Here is a 17,844-nt window from a genome sequence, read left to right as displayed (position 1 = left end):
GCAAGTTGTGAAGACAGAAGAAAGTAAAAGGAATAGAAAATGCTATAAATTTCTAGCTGTGTTAAAAATGGATCATGGAAGACTGTATTTTTGATAAGATGATATAATCTAAGGGAAGGAAAATACCACAGAGCTAAGCTTCAGTGAGGAATGTCATGAAGTATTACAGAGTTACTGTCATTCTGGTTGGTCATTTGCAGAAAAATGATAAGGTGAGTAAGAAACTGGGTAAGAAAGAGGCAGGTTTTGTGAGACATAAAAAAAAAAAAAAAAAAAGAGGGAGTTTCCTATGAGTCCTTTCTCACTTTTCCATGCATTTTAAACTGGAAGCTTAACATCTGGAAATAGCAGACAGGGAAGAAGATTTGGTGATCACAGTGTGACTGTAACCTGCCAAATAATGTAGATATTGGGAGAAGGAAATAAGAACCTGAATGTGGTTATCCATTTGCTTTTTGATCAAAAATCCACTGCGCCTAGAGGTAGGAGGCTGATGGCTCAACTAGTGTCTGAGACAGAACACCTTTGCATTTGTTCTGAACGTGCCAGTTGGTTTCAGCTGATACCTTCTGGGTATTCTGGAAGACAGCGGCCATTCTTCATTTGCCTTTTCCACGCTACCTGTGATTTTGTAGAGCCATCAACAAGTCCTTCCACATTCATTTCTTTTGCAGGCTTCTCCTGGTCTATTTGTTTACTCCTTCATTGCACTGCCTCTAACTGGCCTCATCACCTTTCTACTGAAGTCTTTTGGAAAGACAGGATCAGAATTGCATACCATACTCAAGATATAGGGGATGATGTATTTTTACAGCACTTCTCTGTTTTCTTTTCCTAAAAAACATCCTTATATTTGTTTTGCTTTTTTGAGTATAATGTCCACAGAGCTAGTATTTTCACAGAAATATCCAGTATAACTCCAAGATCTATTTCCCAAATTATACAGGTTACTTCAGAACCCATCACTGTCTGTATAAATGCCTACTAAAACACTGATCGGTATGTACAAAAAAGTTTTAATAAAAATAGCAATAATTCTAGTCTCCTGAAGTGGACAGTGACAGAAATCCAGCCGAACAACAGGCTGCTTTGACTCTTTCCTGACCCACAGCTACCATAAGAAAAATGACTGTGTGTCTCCATATTTCAGCCATCCTGTCTGAAACTGGTATTTGTCATCATCTCTCTAAAGAGAGAGTCATTGCACTGCACCAGACAGTTTCTCTGGAGAATTGTCTGGAGACGCAATAGAAAAGGAAACAAGGAAGTTTGATACTATTGCTTAAAGCAGTGATCTAACTCACGTTATCAGTCTTATGCATCACGACGGTCTTCCATCTGAGATCCTGGTGAGTGGAGAGAAGACGCTCAGCACTGCAGATATCAATACCACCAGCGGCGCCCACCCTTGTGCAGTTTGCACTCACACGACCTCTCTGCAGTTTGCCGACACCAGTAGCCGTTGGATGTGTGTGGCTCTGATGCTGGGGGGACTCAGCAGAGCAGAGGGAAGCAGAGGAGAGTCATATACAGCTTGCATAAGGGATCCAGCAGTGCTTTTCATTCCCCTGTCGCTCTGGTTCTGTGGCTGGAGAGGTCATGCAAACCTCAGACTCATGGAGTCTGAACTTGCATCGCTGGTACCTGCAGCCAGGCCTGTGTTCTCAGCTGTACGGGATGGGGAAGGTGGGACGTTTTCCTGAACATCAACAGCTAGTCATAGGTTCACTGCTGGAGGAGAAGGTGACCCCAAGGACTCTGTCACAAATTACAGTGTCTCTGGTGTACATTTTCCTTCTGTTTTTTACTTCTCTTCCCATGTGTGCTCCCTTTAAGTAGCTTTCCTGTGCTTCCTCTGCCATCTTCCCTACACTTCTTGTGTTTTCTGGCATTCTTCCAACATACTCTGTATGGCTTTAAAAATAATTTTATAAATCCTTTGAACTAAACTGTTGACTTTAATCTCCTACTCTTATGGTTATGCAAGGGCTGAGACAGTATGTTCCTATCTGCAGCGACAGCCCATCCTACCTACCATCTTCAGCTGTAAGGATGGTGAACCCATGACAAAAAACCAAAAAGCTACAAGATGTTTTGAAGATCAGGACACAGGGAAGATCTATATAAAATCTTTTCCTGTTTCCATTCCAGATGGAGCACACTTTCTTTCCTTAACAACTCTTAACACCAGAAGACAGAACATTTGAAGTGGACATTTCCAACAGACAGTGTTAGCATTTAAAGTGGGTGAGTTGTTAGACAGATTGAGAGCCAAGATGAAAATTGCATTTTATACCACTTCTTCATTTTATTGAAGTTATCATTCAAATCTGGCAGAGCCAACATCTGGAACAATATCCATTTTAATGTGACGTAAATTATCAGCATAAGGAATATGGCAGAATGATCAGCAGCCAGAAAGGAATGATTTCTGAGATGGATAGCTAACATTTCTGGAGAATTCAGTCGATTAAGAAGTGTGATTGCTTATTTGATCACATCAGTTAAATTACTGAAACAAATAGTAATGGAACAGTATGAGATGCAGATGTGATGAGAAATACTTTGAGCCATAATTTCACAGATGTAAATCCTACACTGTTTCCAGAGGCAGTTGTTTCACTGAAATATCAGGACATTTCTTGAGTGAGGACAGAATAAATAAAAAAACCAGAATAATAAGTTGACAGTCTGGTACAAAAATTTCTAAACTAAGGTTACTGCCTCTACATTTCATTTACAAAATACAGCAAGCCTGTTAAGCCTGTAAAACTACATTTGTTTTCGTTTGGATTGGCAGAGCTAGACAGATAGAGGAGACAGCACAGACACAAGAACCGGGCTCTGCATGAACCAAAAGCCATCCTGAAGTTACAATGAGATCTAGGTTCAACTCCTAGCTTTCCCGGAGATTTTTTTTTTTGCAACATTTCTCTTGCTGCATTTGCCTGGGCCTTGTGGTTGATCTGCGTGGAACGAGGGCCACCATGCTGTGCTCTTCAGTGCTCTGTGGCATGAGGCTCATGCCCGAGTTGGGGTTGTTGGTAAAAATTTTGATATTGGGGTTACTCAGAGTTTTGCCAGTACAGCAATAACACAGATAGAGAGCATGTTTAAATTAGGCTGCAAAAATGTGCAGCCAGGATATATTATAAGAGTATGGAGACTTCCAAGTGAACTTGGAGTAGTGGCATTAGGTCTACACATCTCTAGTGGTATCAGGCCACAGCTGGCTCAGAAAGTGTTGCCGACTTTTTACTGTTATTTGGTTAAACCAGAATAGTAATTCTCTTAGTGGTAATTAATAGTTTTATGCAAGAGTACCAGAAAGTAACTTTTCCTGCTTTAGCTTGCTAGAGATTTCCCAGCATAAATTTTCTAATAATAATAACAATAGTAATGTCTTCTCATCACTGGCAAAGCTTTTTTGTAATGCTTTAGGGATGTGCACTAGCAGTTACCTCCAGGAAAACCTCCCAGCTAGTGCTGAGGAGCTGATCCCAAAATCCAAGTGAGAGAGGTCAAATCTGGGAGAAAATAGAAAAGAGCGATGCCAGCACTAAACTGTTCACTGATGTTTTGATCATCTCCATGAGACACAGTGATGGGGAGATAAAATGGACAATAAACGTTTCAGGGAAGCTGGAGTCTATCAGGTCTGCCACAGGTAAAGCATTTAGCCTGCTGCTCCCAAAATGGCACGGATGCTGCAGAAGGTGTAAGGGGAATGGGAAGGTACTGAACTGGTTCACACTTGTCTGGCTATCCATGATAAATAGGAATTTATTTTGAGATTATAAAATTGTTGAGAGAAGAAAAGAAAGAGAGGGAGAAAGAGAGAGGAGGAAGAGAAACCAGAAAGTGTAACAAGTTGACACCATTATTATTCCAAGCAACATTATCGTGGAATCCAGGCCAGTATTCTTTCAGAAGGCTTTCACAGGGAGCCCTAAAGATTATACACAGGTTAATACAGATCTATTGCCCTTAGAAATTTTACAATTCCAACTAGGCTTCTAATACTTAACATGCAAAACAGAGCCACTTAGTCCAGTACTGATAACACATTCCCACTCCCTCCAAAAATAACCCTGTAACCTTGTGCTGTTCCAGGCAAAACTCTTGCACAAGTCTCGTGCTTATTAAAAAATACTAATATTGAGGATATTATGTATAAAGCTGCTCAAGATCATTTTCCATAAACACAACATTGCTTGTTAAGCACTATTTAAGCCCCAAATTACTGATTTTGGGGCAGGAATTGCTAGGTGAAATTCCGTGTAGATCGGACTGAACAGCAGCAGCACCATTGCCATTAAGATCTGTAAGCTCCCAATTGAGCACAGTTTAGAACACCTGTCTTATGTTCCCACAGCACATGATTTCTTTGAGTTTCATTAAATAACTAGTTCCTGCCTGGAAATGATGATAGATACCAAATGTTTTACACTTTTTAGCACAAATCATAATTTGTCCTTAAATTTGTCCTAAATATGTTTCTCATAATTGCCATATTTAGAACTCATTGACCATCCCAGCCAAGGAGTAGAAATAATATCATGTGAATTAGATGACCGGTCTCACATCACTGAATAATGAAAAAACAAATAACTGGACAACATAAAAATAATTCCTAGGCTGCAGTTCAATGAACAGCTTTAATTAATGTGCTCAAATACTGAGCAGTTCAGAAATCAAGGAGTCAGAGAAAGAAGAGAAGGTTGAACTTACTGGGTGCTGTATTGGTGGTGGACATTTCCACCAGCTGTAGCAAGTATGTTTCTGTTGTGAGGCTTACACTATCCTCTCTGCTTTCTGCTCACCACCTTTGCTGAAGCCTGAGAGCCTCTTCTTAATTCCTTCTCTGTTGCTGAGGCTCCTGAAACCCCTTTATGTGTTTTATGCTGTCATATTTACTTGCACTAAAAGGTACTGCGAAGCAATTTACAGTTAGGTGTAGCATCACTTTATACATGTCACCATATTAGAAAGCCTTGTAACATTTCCATTTCAGACTCTTATTTCAGGTTTTATAAATCCTGACTGCTTCTAATTATGTCAGGCTGAAGACAACAGTGTAAACGTTAACCCCACAGACTGATTTACAAGGAATGGTAGGCGTCTATTTATTTTAAAATATGAGGCATCAGAAAAGGAAGTGATTTGGCATAGTCTTTTTTTTTTTTTAATACTAGGCTTTAATTCACAAGAGAACAAAAAAGCTCTCATTATTTACCCTGTAATGGGAGATAAGTTGAGTGGAATTAATGGAACTACAGTACTAAGAAATAGGAGGAACTGGCTAAAATTTGTCAAGGCTTGTCTTCTTTACATTTTCCTTTACATGAGAACTCAAGGGATTGCTTGGAGAGATTCAGAGCTAATATATAGACTGAATAAAAATATTTTTTTCTTTATAAAATATGTGATCAGCAACTGCTCTGGGGGTTAATCAAGGCAAACCTTGTAGATGAATTACAAAGAGGAGCTATTGATTTCATGGTGTGTTAGAAACAGATACTGCTTTACAAAGTCTGGGCCGTGTCTTTGCCTAGTGAAAATTGGAATCCTTGTATTTTGTGACTGAAATGCAGGAACTGCTGGTGCCTGGAACAGTGAAGCACTGGTGCAAGCTACCCAGTGACTAGGAAATAGATTCCTTTTGAGGTTTTGCATAGTAAGCTAGACAGTGCCGCCTTTGCTCCACTGCTCACCTATGACGTCTCCCAGGCACATCCCAGAAGAAAGGTTGAGCCAGGGATTACCTGGGAGCGTGTGACCCCTACAAACACATCAGACCTGATGGCTACTTCCAGCAAAGGTGTTGGGAGAGCTGGCCAGCTTGCTCACCGTTATCTTTGCAAAGTCGAGAAGATCAGGGAGGTAACACCCAAGTTAGGGTGTTACAGTCCAGGTGAGTAGAGCGCTAGATGACAGGTGGAGAATTGGTTGGGTGGTGAGCGCGAGAGGGTCTGGCCGTTGGGTCATACCTGTCTGGGTGCCAATAGCAGTGAGGTACCATGGGGGTCTGTCCTGGGACTCGTCCTGTTTAACATCTTTATCGATGACCTGGAGGAGGTGACAGAAGGCACTTCTGTGTGGTTTGCAGATGACACTGAAGTGGGGGGACCCATCGATAGGCAGGAGGACAGGCTGGAGGCACAAGCCAGCATGGATGTTGTTGGTCATAGATGGGAACAAAGCTGTGCTGCCTTATATAAGCAGAAAATGTGACACAAAATGTACAGCTCTTTCTCAGCCTCCTCCAATTCTCTTGTTTACAGCGCAGCTTTACTTGTTAGCTGTTGTATTCTGTTTAATCTCTCTTTGCAAGCGAGCTACTGAGCATTGACCAGTGCCAAGGGCCAGGAAACATCACTCCACGGAACTATCTTTATTTCAGCTTTCAATATGTTACTGTTCCCCTTCCTGTCCCTCAGGTCCTGGTAAATCTCATAAAATCCTTTTCAGATTGAATTCCTACTCTACCCACGCTGTAACGTGTTTCACAGCATGTATTTCTCTATAGCTGTCTTAGTCTCTTGCTGACAGTCTTTAGGTACCAGTTCCTTGGCTGGTAAATGTCTCCCTTATTCTTAAATGTATCCACTTGGCTTTGTTCAGAGCAATGTGTGGGGATAATAAATTGGCTCACAAGTACCTGACACTGCTTTTTAGTCCTTTCTGCCATGCCAGTTTTTCATAATACTGAATCCTAGGAATGCCTGGGAGAAGCCAGCAGCATTTTTCTCACTTACACGTCTCCCAGAAGAGCCGCAAGCTGTCTGCATTTCTCTAGTAAACTCACTCAATGGATGTGCTTCCACAAAAGGTGTTCCAAAGTTTAATAGATTTATTCTAGAATATGATAACAAACAGTTGTTTCAAATGTCAGTTGTAAGGCTTGCCAAATATAACTATGTACATGCATAAGATCAGAGTATAAATCAGCTCAGTAAAACAGCTTTGTAAATATTTATGAACACTGGGTTCTTCATTTCACACTTACTCCTTCTGTGTCTTCATCTTAAATTTTCACTTGCTTTAGTTTATGGCTGGTAGTCCGGGCTGAGGACCTGACATTGCTGAATTGCTGCCTGTTTTCTCCAATATTGCATATACCACAATGCTAAATCTTTACTGACTGCAGGTGAATGTATGGAAAGAAACCTGTTTGCATGGAGGGGCAGGTTCTGAATTCTGATGGGCCCAGGTGATGTTTAGCAGGTGCCACGTTGCTGAATGAAAACATAGCCTGGATTTGTCTGTGTGAGCTGCCATCCCTGAGGTGGCTGCAGGCAAGGCACAGCCCAGGTTCCCTGTTCCTGTTGGCATTTTGGATGGAGCTGGTTATTCAGGAGGGAGAGGAACATGATAGACATGAAAAAGGTGGTTGAAAGGATGAAAGGTGTGAAATGGAGATGTGAAGAGGCTGTGAAGGAGCAGTGGGAAAAGAATCAGACCTGTCAGGGTACAGCAGAGACAGTCTAGTGGGGACTGCAAAGATGAGTTATCTCCTGCAAAAGTCTTTGCCTTCCTGGCTCCTCTTGTGACTGTGATCCTTGCCCCAGGCATCCTGGCATTTCTGTGGCCCAGAGGAGAGGGAACGACCATTTAACTCCTTCCTTTTCAGCAGCCACAGGTGAGGGCAGAAGTACACAATCGTATAGGCGTCACTTTTTTGCAATTTTTACTAAGTTGTGCACGTGCTCACTACTCCCATTTGTGCTGTGTTAGCGCTGCATTTTCTATTGCTCTTTGCTAATTCACACCAAAACCTGTCACTTAGTTGCATTTTTTCCCTATTCAACTAGTAGCAGATAGCACCACGTTAACTGGTACAATAACCAGAAACAAAATCTAAAACTAAACCTACTGATAATTTTCTGGTGTTTGTTTAACCAGATCCTTGAAGCTCCTGAGTGGTCGGGTTGGACCGAGATAAGCGCTACCATTTTTCTGCTCTCTTGCCTGCTGGCCCTCCAGCCTTCTTGAACTGCATCCCACAGGGGGGCTGAGTGGGTGATGCTGGTGGCAATGCAGGATGGATTATTCTCATTGAGGAGTTGGTTTCTGTTGCTTCATGAGAGGCTTTGGCAGACCAGGAGCTGTTGCTTCTGAGATCCTGCCAGGCATGCTTCCCATGTGTTTCTGTTTGTCTTCACTGAAACTGCGTCGGATCAGCAGAAAAGGGATTTTTGGGTGTGAAAACATTTTCCATGATGTTTACACATCTTCATTTGAGATTTGGAAGGACAGCCAGATACGCAGCCATTTAAACAATTACTTGTGTTTAATCGTGTTTGCATTTTCATTACTGAAAAGTAATGGAGACAGATAACTCATTCATTGCCACATAGATTTATCAGAAGATTCCTCTGCACTGTACAAATTTACATCGTTTAATGTCCCAGCATGCATTTAATCATACTCATGCAGGTTTAAGTGTCCTTCAGACTGCAGTGGTATCATTCATTAGCAATTCCCCTGAAGTCCGATGATGGTAGGTTTGGCGTAAACACAAAACCAAATTCTTCAAAGAGCAGATTTTAGGAAGCTTATTGGCTCTTCTTCCTGCAGTCATGACAAATTCTGTATTTTTTTAGACACTCCTCAAGCACACCGGTGTACTTGAGGAAGTGAAATGCTGTTTGATCGGATAGGGTGTTTGTCTTCAGTAAGTGTGCTTAAGACTTTTATTCTTTTATTTGTGTAGTTAGGCAAAAGAAATATAAGATCTTTTTCAAGTGATGTAACATCCAGGTGTGTCCCTTCACCTCGTATTTCCTGCTGGCCAGTTCCAGGCAAGTCACATCCACAGCTTTCTGCAGCCCCCAGGTTGCTCTTCCGAGATGCCGTGCCCGCCACAGCTCGGGCACAGGGCTGGGCTGAGGTCCAGGTGTTGTAAGCCAAAGGCCAGCAGGATTTGGAAATGCAGAGTGGTCACCATGAAAGCATGGACATTTCAAGAGCATCTGCAGAGGAATGAATAATGACATTGCTCTCAATCTACTTCCTAGAAAGAAGGAGAGCATAGTTCTGTCTTTATTAACTCCAGTGAGATTGATGGAAAACCTCTGCCTCTGCGAAATTAATTAAGAATGGGAGCATGTCCTCACACTAGCAGATGCCTTGTCTAGATGCACGAGCCAAGGCTGAGGTGTACCCTTGGGCACGCAGCACCAGTTCTTTCCACAACGAGGAGCAGCAAGCAAACCCTCAGAAACAGTGGCCTTGGTGTTAGGTACCTGCATTCCCTGCAGTCCCTCTCCTTCATCTTGGAGGATCCAGAACTGGGTTCCTTGCTGAAACTTCCTCTTAAAATTATACCTCTCCAGAGACCCGAGATTGTGAACGACCTCTGTTTGCAACACTAAGTACAGTAAATGCTATTGTATTATCCAACAGTAGCGAATTAAATAATCCCACTCCCGTCACTTTCTAACAGGATAATGTTAAAGGCATTCCTCTGAGATGGAGAGTAATAATTTGCTAATTCCCGTCAGTATTTCATGCTTCTCAGTAGTGCAGCTAATTTTCTCTGAGTACCTTATTAACATTCACAATGACTTTGCAGTCCCACCCTAATAGCTCTCAGCAGAGGCAGTGACTGTGAAGGTGAGAGCTGACACGGACTTTTTCCTCCTTTTTCTCTGCAGCTTGTATTATCCTGGTTTCCATCCGCTGAGGGCTGTGCAGCTGATGCGAGTGGGCAAACTGCAGTACAGTCAGGACATGTTTCCTCAGGCACTGGAGACTTTGAAACAGGTCAGTATTGTCAGCTTTCTTCTGTCCCCCTCCCTCCTTCCCCCCAACCTGCTGTCTGTGTCCCCCACTTCTGCTCTGACTGTCCCTTGTGCCTTTGCATACTCCTCACTGCTTTTTCCATCAGCGGTGTCTCCGCAGGCTGCAGCTGAGTGCGGTGACGGGTCACTGTTGCTCAGTGTTTCAGGCACCGACTTCTTCCAGCATCAGTCACTGCTAATTACAGTTTGATAGCTCAGAGGTGCCTGGATGAAAAATTACTATTAGATCCGAAGAGATAAAAATATCTCAGTGCCTCACACTGTCCTCCTTGCCATAGCAAAGTGAGTCTGGGAGTACTGACAGTGCAAGAACAGGAGCAGAGCTGCAGTTTCTTACCCTCCTTATTCCCTATCAGGGATCTGTGATTTCAGAACGGAGAACTTTACCTTTAATGCTTGTATTTTATTGTGAGCCACACTCAAATCAACAGGCAGGCTTCCTGATCCCTCCTATTTCTATATCATCGTCTTTCCTTTCTTTGATCTCTTTTTGCAGCTGGTGCTTTGCTAGTTACATTTCAGCTTTAAGCCATCCCTCTTGTACCTGAGCTGACTTTTATATTAATTTCCTCCTACCTCAGGCTTTCATTTATCCTGCTGTTATATTGCTGTTGGTATCATCTTAAATACGTTGAAGAATCCCCTTCCATGTGTAACATGTTCTCAGGATGCAGGCTCTCACTTGCTTCCCATCTCAAGCCCTCAATCACTGCTAGGGTGTTTTTCTCCCCTTGGAAGATGTGCTGCCCCCAGTTCCCCTCAGAGATATCTTAGGCTTTTATTCCCTTGTATTATTGATTGTCTTGTGGTCAGCTTGGCCTGAGGACAGTACATGCTCCAGGCGGTTCCACCTCTCGTCTCTCAGCCCACCTCCAGTGCCTGGCAGTGGCTCCTCTCAGCCCACCTCCAGTGCCTGGCAGTGGCTCCTCGTCACCTTGGCTGGTGCTGCAGAAAGCCACCTGGCCCAGCTACTGGCCCACTGCTGCTGGGCAGGAGCAGGCCCCAGCGCTGGCCCCAGTTTTGGAAAGAAGTGCAGAAGCTGGCTGTGTGTCCCCGATGGTTAAGGTGCACGCTTGCATGGACAGCTAGTCTTGTGGCAAAGAGGTAGGGCAGCTGCTGGGGATGGAAGGGAATGGGTGTCTGCACTGGGGCTGGGGGGGAGAAGTGAGTTTCACTCCTGCCTGGATCCCCTATGAAGTTAACATCTGTCATGCTTCTCTAGATAACTTAGTATTTTGTACTTACTTTTTCCAACCCCCATATCTATTTGTTTGCAACACCCGATTAATTATGCAAGCTGAAGAACTGATACTTTCCACATGTTGAAATAATAAACTAGTATTTAAAACGATGCCAGTCTTACTAAGTCTTGGTAACTTAAATCTTCACTTGATATATTTAACTTAAATTATGGCCAATTCTGATCATTAAAGAGCAGATGGAAGAGTAATCAATTCTATTTTCCATGCATTATTCAGAAGTAAGTCATATATCTGTCATATGCCAGGTAATCTGCTCTGCTATTTCCCCCGTAATATTTATAATTTCCAAACATTCAGACTTTCCTTTTCAGGAGGTAGAGCAAGACCCCAGTCAGAGAAGCTTCTATTTGCATTGCTGCTGCCACAATATATCAACAGGCATTCTTCTAATTGCATTTCTAATGTGATACTGCACTAAATTAAACTGGAGTGAATCCTCTAGAGAGATCTGAATGCTGCTTGTCAGTGAAGGTGGAGGTTGTGTTGGGGTTTCGGATGTTTGTAGTGAAGGAGTTGCTCATTGCAAGCCAGATTGCTACTGTATTATTCTTCAAATACTGAGCAATGCCTAATTAAAACCCCTTTTTCAAGCTGTGATCTCCTTTTTCCCTGAAAAGGGAGAATAAGATGCTCCTTACCATTCTATGCCATACCTCAGTGCACCTCTGGCTGTGGTCTCCAAGCCATTACTGGTCCGCAAGGACGCAGTAAGTGCTTTACAGCTGAGACGCAGAACCATGTACAAACTTATCCTGTTGTGGTTTTGCCTGTTCCCTGCAGAGCCTCTCCCCATTTCCACCCACATGTGTGAGACTGGGAGACCGAACTCCCACTCTCTGGGAGCACAGCTGAGAAAAGCTTCTTGTCATCCTATATCTCGATGCAATTTGTAAGCGTAGGATGAGATCGGAAACTGATTCTCTTCATTGCTCTCTACACTACAACAAATCAGAGCAAGATATAATTCCCAGTTTGTTGGAAGTAAAGGATGTGATTCCTAGTGTAGAATCATAGAATGGTTTGGGTTGGAAGGGACCTTAAAGCTCACCCTTCTCCAAACCCCCGCCATGGGCAGGGACACCTGCCACTAGACCAGGTTGCTCCCAGCCCCGTCCAGCCTGGCCTTGGACACTGCCAGGGATGGGGCATCCACGGCTTCTCTGGGCAGCCTGTGCCAGCGCATCACCACCCCCACAGTGAAGAATTTCTTCCTAATATCTAATCTAAATCTACCCACTTTCAGTTTAAAGCCACTCTCCCTTGCCCTGTCACTACATACCCTTGTAAATATTCCCTCTCCAGCTTTCTTGTCATCCCCTGTTAGGTACCGGGGGGGCTGTTATAAGGTGCCCCCGGAGCCTTCTCTTCTCCAGGCTGAATTAACCCCAGCTCTCCCAGCCTGTCTTCACAGTGGAGCTGCTCCAGCCCCTTGATCATCTTCGTGGCCCTCCTCCAGACTTGCTCCAACAGGTCTGTGTCCTTCTTAGCTCAGCTAATACCCTAGAGTTATCTGAGAACCCAGCCTGGCCCTTTGTGATTAGATGTGTCAACAGAGCATGCCACATGCTCAGAGCAGAAACTCGATTACCTTCTCCGCTTCATTACTCTTCTTAATGCACTCTGACACTGAATAGCAGCACCCCATTGGAATCCTCGTCAGGCTAATTTCAGTGTGGCATTAAGGAGAAGGATGTGGAAGGTGCAGAGGAATTGAGCTCTGAGTGAAATTCACCTCACATATAAATCCTGTTTAATCAGGCACAGCCTCGGAGTGCTGGGGACCGACGGCCTCCGCATCAGATGCACGGTCCGGTCAGCCCAGCAGCAATTCATACCCAGCTCTGCAGCTCAGCCCCTACTGCCGCCCTCTGTAACACCCAAAAATGAACCCCCTTACTCTTAGTGCCCTTTGGGTTTAGCTCTCTTCCCTGCACCCCCAAGGAAGGCTTAAATAATGTGGAGTGCTTTGTGTTACCTATTAAAAAGAAATCACTCCCCAAAAGTATATTAGACCTGGCAGAATCTAATTTGCCAGGTTTTGGAAAGAGAAATGTTACAGAGAGGCAATACTCCACTTCTGGAATAAAACCTGAAGGTAGCCCTTGGTTTATTGTACAACCAATGTATTATCTTTAAATTTATAGACATATATATATGAAAGATGTAATGGTGGGAGGACAAATGGAATTATAGATCAGGAAAACCTTTGTCAGCAAAAGGCCAGAGCTGCAGCCCAGTCTGGCAAACCTAATTTAAAGAGCCTGGAATGACTGTAAAAAGCGGCAATAACAAAAGTTGCAACAAGCTGTCTTGTGAAGGGAGAAGCTTCTCTGCCGGGAGGCGGCACTTCTGCAGGAGCCAGGATGGGGCTGCATCTCTGGGGCTCTGGGGAGCCCCTAGCAAGTGTCCGGATCAGTCCTGAGCTGTGCTCCTTAGCACAGATATTTGTTAGGCGTCGTTTGCTACCTTCACCGCACCATAAGGTCACCCGCTTGGTTGCCCACCCCCTGAGTAGAGCCAGAGTCGGTTTGGGAAGGCAGGCAGGGTGCAGTGGGGAAGGCTTGGATTCAAGGAGACGACTTCGTTCTGAGCGCCGTGCCCTGGAAGCATGCCGACAAGTGCCGTGACGTGACGTGCCCTGGAAGCACGCCGATGAGTGCCATGCAGTGCCATGCCCTGGAAGCACGCTGACGAGTGCCACGACGTGGTGTCAGGGCTGCTGCTCCATCCCCTGGGTGGCGGTGGCTGCCTGTAGCCATGCACTGCGGGCAGGGTGCCCAGCCGCTGAGCGGTGGCTGGTGGGGATGGGGCAGGCAGGAGGGTGCACACGTGTGCAGCACGGACCGGCCAGGCCCCCCGCGGGCCCTGCACTCGGCTGGCTCGGTCGCAGAAGCACCTTTGTCCTCCCATGAGCTTATGGGCATAGCCATCTTGTCTCATGAAGTCCTGCAATAGCTACCATATAATTCCCCTTCTTACTGTAATCCCTGGTGTGGGGGCAAAAAGCACGGGAATTGGGTTTAAATGCCTCCTGGGTTTCACAGCAACACTGGAAAGAAATCCCCTTTCTCTTTTTATTTTCTTCAAACGCTGAATTGTTGACCGGCCGTGCTTGATAGTAACTGTGATGCTTTTGGCTTTTCCTATGCCTGCTTTAGTAAGGCATAGGAATCCCCCTCGATCAAGAGGGATGGAGACCCCCGGGTACTCCCCACCACGCGCTAGCCTTCTCTGCCTTCCCGGTGATGGAGCGGTGCTGTCCTGCATCTGCTGGCGGTTCCCGCAGCTGTGGTGACAGGCATCCTGCCCCATCCCCATGCAAATCAGGCACAAAGGGCTGCGCAGCGTTTCATTTGCATTCGTGGAGCAACAGCTGTCCCGCTAATCTAATGGGTCTGATATTCTTCAGGGAGACGGTATGTGGTTGATGACACTGTGGCCTGCGTTGCTGTCTTGCGATTACTGTAGTTTTTTGTAATTAGATTTGTTCTTTTTAGCTGAGAGGAAGGCCGCACAGACCACAAGACTCTGCTCTGCCTCAACTCTGCTGGTTAGCTGTGTGATTTCGGAGGGCAGGGGAGTGCTTGGGGAGCCTACATGTTCCTGCTTCTGCCCACTAAAACGATTCCTTGCTTTGGAGGTGAAATTATCCCCAGTTTTGCTTTGACCTTTGCAAAAACAGCTACATAACTTAATGCCAGTTTAATGTGGGGATTACAGAAGTCATTGCTATTCTAACTTTGATGCAGCTGGTTCTGACTGGCACTGCAGTGTAGAGACAGTACATTGCATGAGAATGATTTTCTCCCTGAGGAAACAAAAAGATGAAGCCTGGGTGCATTTATCTGCCAGACTGAAGAAAGAAAGGAAATAGAAAGGAAATGTTGGAGGCAAAAGAGACGTCAGCAGTGGTAGCATTATTTCAAGATTAGGTTTGATAGAAGGGATTTTTGCCTTTTAACAGAGGCATATCCATATGGGCACCTCTAGCTGTGCATCAGGGTCTGTCACTGACCTCTGTCCTGTATGTGGGCTGAAGAGCAAGGTCAGGTGCCCCGGTGCTGTGACTGAGATGTATCCAGGTGCACAGCCCTTAGCATCCATCATTGACAATAAAGCCATCAGCTTTCTTGACCAGGGCATGCAAGCACTGTGCACCACGTGTGGCTGGATCCATGGCCAGTTCACCTGGTCACTTTGCCCTGGGGTGGTCCTGCCCCTTCCCAGTTAGCCTGGGTGCAGCTACACTGCAGCACACATGGCATCCCACCTGCAGCTATCCTGTTCTGCTCCATCCAGGGATTTGTATACCACGCAAGCATTCATCTTTCTCCATCCCACTGTTTCTTCCAGGGAAGGACTGGCTTTTATTCTTGCTTTTTTGCAATACTTTTCAATTTTTTACTGGGGGGTGGGGGGGTGGGGGTGGGGAAAGCTCCTGTACAGCTTAATACCTCACACTCCACTATGTTGAATACTTCATTGATCTATTCTTTACAACATTTCCCCAGCATGTTAAATTAGGAAAAGCAGAACACTAAGAACAACTCAGGTAGTATTTTCAGTGAGTGTAATTATGACTTTTACTTGCAGACATTATAGAAAAGCATGAGCAGCTTTGTATTTCTGCTAAACTAGAAATATGAAAAGATTAAGGATTTCTGATTTTATTTCATGTTTCTGAGGCATTTCTAAGGGTGATGAAAGCATTTCCATTGTTCTGTTTAACTGAGTGTTTTATCATTCACTGGTAAGGCATTGTGGTAACTCAGAACATGCTTGACTCTCTTTAGAGCAACTTGCACACTCTGATTTGTTTTGACTGCTGTTTCAACTTGTTCTTTCAATCTGTTGCTGCCTCCCTCTTCTTTTAAGGATCAACTAACTTGAAGCAAAAATAAACTGTGCTAGAATTTCCATATGCTTTCCAGTCTCTAGAATTTGGAAGTAGGCTTTCATTCATTCCACTAAAGGATACATTTGTTTTCATCTTTACCTTTCCAATTTAAATGAGGCCCCTACCTCAACATTTGATTCCAAAAAGAACCTTTTTCTGCAGTCCAAAGCTGATTTAGCTGAATTTTGTCAGTTGACTGGACCAGGAACCCATTGAAACACAGGCTTCATTTAGTTTTTAGCAATTCCTCAGCTTGGGATGAGGAAAAATTTCTGATGTCTTTTTCTCTTGCCAGTACACTTCTAGCTTCCTTGTTCTTTCTTCAGAAGTGCTGCATCCATTACCATCTGGTATTTCTCTCCTTGCAGGAGGAATTTAATAGAAGGACGAAGCAGAAATGTCATATGAAAAGTGATGATCTAAACATAACATGAGCTGGGCAAAGAACATTTCAGATGTATCGGTGGCAGGGAATCAGCAGCACTACAGGCAATATCAGCGAGTGTAAATTGGCCTAGCTATGGCAGGTGACAAATGCACAGAGAAAATAATCCCTGGGAAAAGCTGCAAAGACCCATTCCCCTGCGTGCCTTTGCAGAGTGAAACTATTGATGCACTCATTTGTTTGGTGCTGTGCATAGTTTCTCACTCATTTGTTTGGTGCTGTGCATAGTTTCTCCTGATACAATTCAGGCACTTTTTATCCTGTTGGTTAAGCATTCGTCCATTTCTGTTGTTTTTTTTTTTTTTTTTTTTTGAGGCTAGTAACATTATAAACATCACAGCCATCTTCTAAATAACGCATCAAAACCTTGCATGCTGTAGTTGACCAGTCTTAAAATGGCCTTCACGCCTCAGTTGCTTTACTATTCCAAACATCCATCTTTGCAACCTTTTTGTGGGCTTTAACACCTAAGAATATTAATGTGTTGGTGTCTCCTCCCTTGTCAAGGACAAAGCATTACACACTTGGGGATGCTTCACTCCTGTCTCTGCTGTGCCATGCAATCCAGTCCCCCGCTGCCAGCTGCCCGAGGGGCCGTACCTACACCCCTGCCCCACTGCAGGGCCCAGCCCCTCTGCTGGATCTGCACGGTGACTAACCTGTCCCTTCTGTTGTCTCCTCAAGGCCTATAACATCATGAAGGTGACCCACGGGCCAGATCACAGCCTGATGCAAGCCCTGATGGAGATAAAGGAGCAGTGTGAGGCCGTCATGAGGGTACAGCAAAGATAACCTCTGGTCTGGAAAAGAAAATATTCAAGGAAAAAGGAAATCAAATGCTTTTCATTGCATTGGGAAGCTTCTTGAGGATTTTGGTGTCTTTTCATTAGGCCCTACTTGCTTTACAAAAATGTTTAGTATTAGTTTTGCCGTATGATATGAATTGAGTTGATGTTTGGAGGAATATCTGCAGTTTTCTACCAAACAATCTAATTGACCATACCTAATTATCAATTTACAACACCTAATTTAATTGATGATAAGTATTGGGAAATGCATATGAAGTCTTCATCAGTTACGAAGTGATACAAATTCATTGCTATCAGCGGTCAATTTTTTATACAGTTTCTGCCAGCAGTTAAGGAACTTGTGTCAGACACATTATAAATATAAAGAATATATTTTTTCCCTTTGCCTTGCTCTTAGGTGTGGTTTCCAAAAGCCTGATCCACTGCTTTTTGACATCAAGTAAGTTTCCCAATGTTCTAAATGAGATTTTTCCTCCCTGCCAATATATCTGCAGGGCTCTGTACCTCTTCTTCTTGCATTTCATATGTTATAATACTGAATATTAAAATGGATTGAATAAAAAATTTAATCAAAAGTGTATCTATGTGGAAATTGCTTACTCTGTTTTCTCCCTGTTTTGACTAC

At 44.0% G+C, this 17,844-nt stretch overlaps 1 protein-coding gene across 3 annotated transcripts in view; it reads left to right on the top strand.

The window, feature by feature from the left end:
* The window catches only part of SMYD3 (SET and MYND domain containing 3), a 419,824-nt gene extending 402,025 nt beyond the window's left edge, over positions 1-17,799 (top strand). For all 3 annotated transcript variants that reach the window (XM_080390483.1, XM_080390484.1, XM_080390485.1), the window contains exons 11-12: positions 9,660-9,768; positions 17,095-17,799. In XM_080390483.1, the coding sequence (XP_080246609.1) occupies positions 9,660-9,768; positions 17,095-17,202 (217 nt within the window). In that variant the 3' untranslated portion in view covers positions 17,203-17,799. The remainder of the gene's footprint in view (positions 1-9,659; positions 9,769-17,094) is intronic.
* Positions 17,800-17,844: the final 45 nt, after the last annotated feature.

Source organism: Falco punctatus (genome assembly GCF_963210335.1).
Source record: "Falco punctatus genome assembly, chromosome: 5".
Lineage (NCBI taxonomy): Eukaryota > Metazoa > Chordata > Aves > Falconiformes > Falconidae > Falco > Falco punctatus.
Note: the sequence above shows the minus strand (reverse complement) of the source record. Positions and strands in the feature narration are given on the sequence as shown.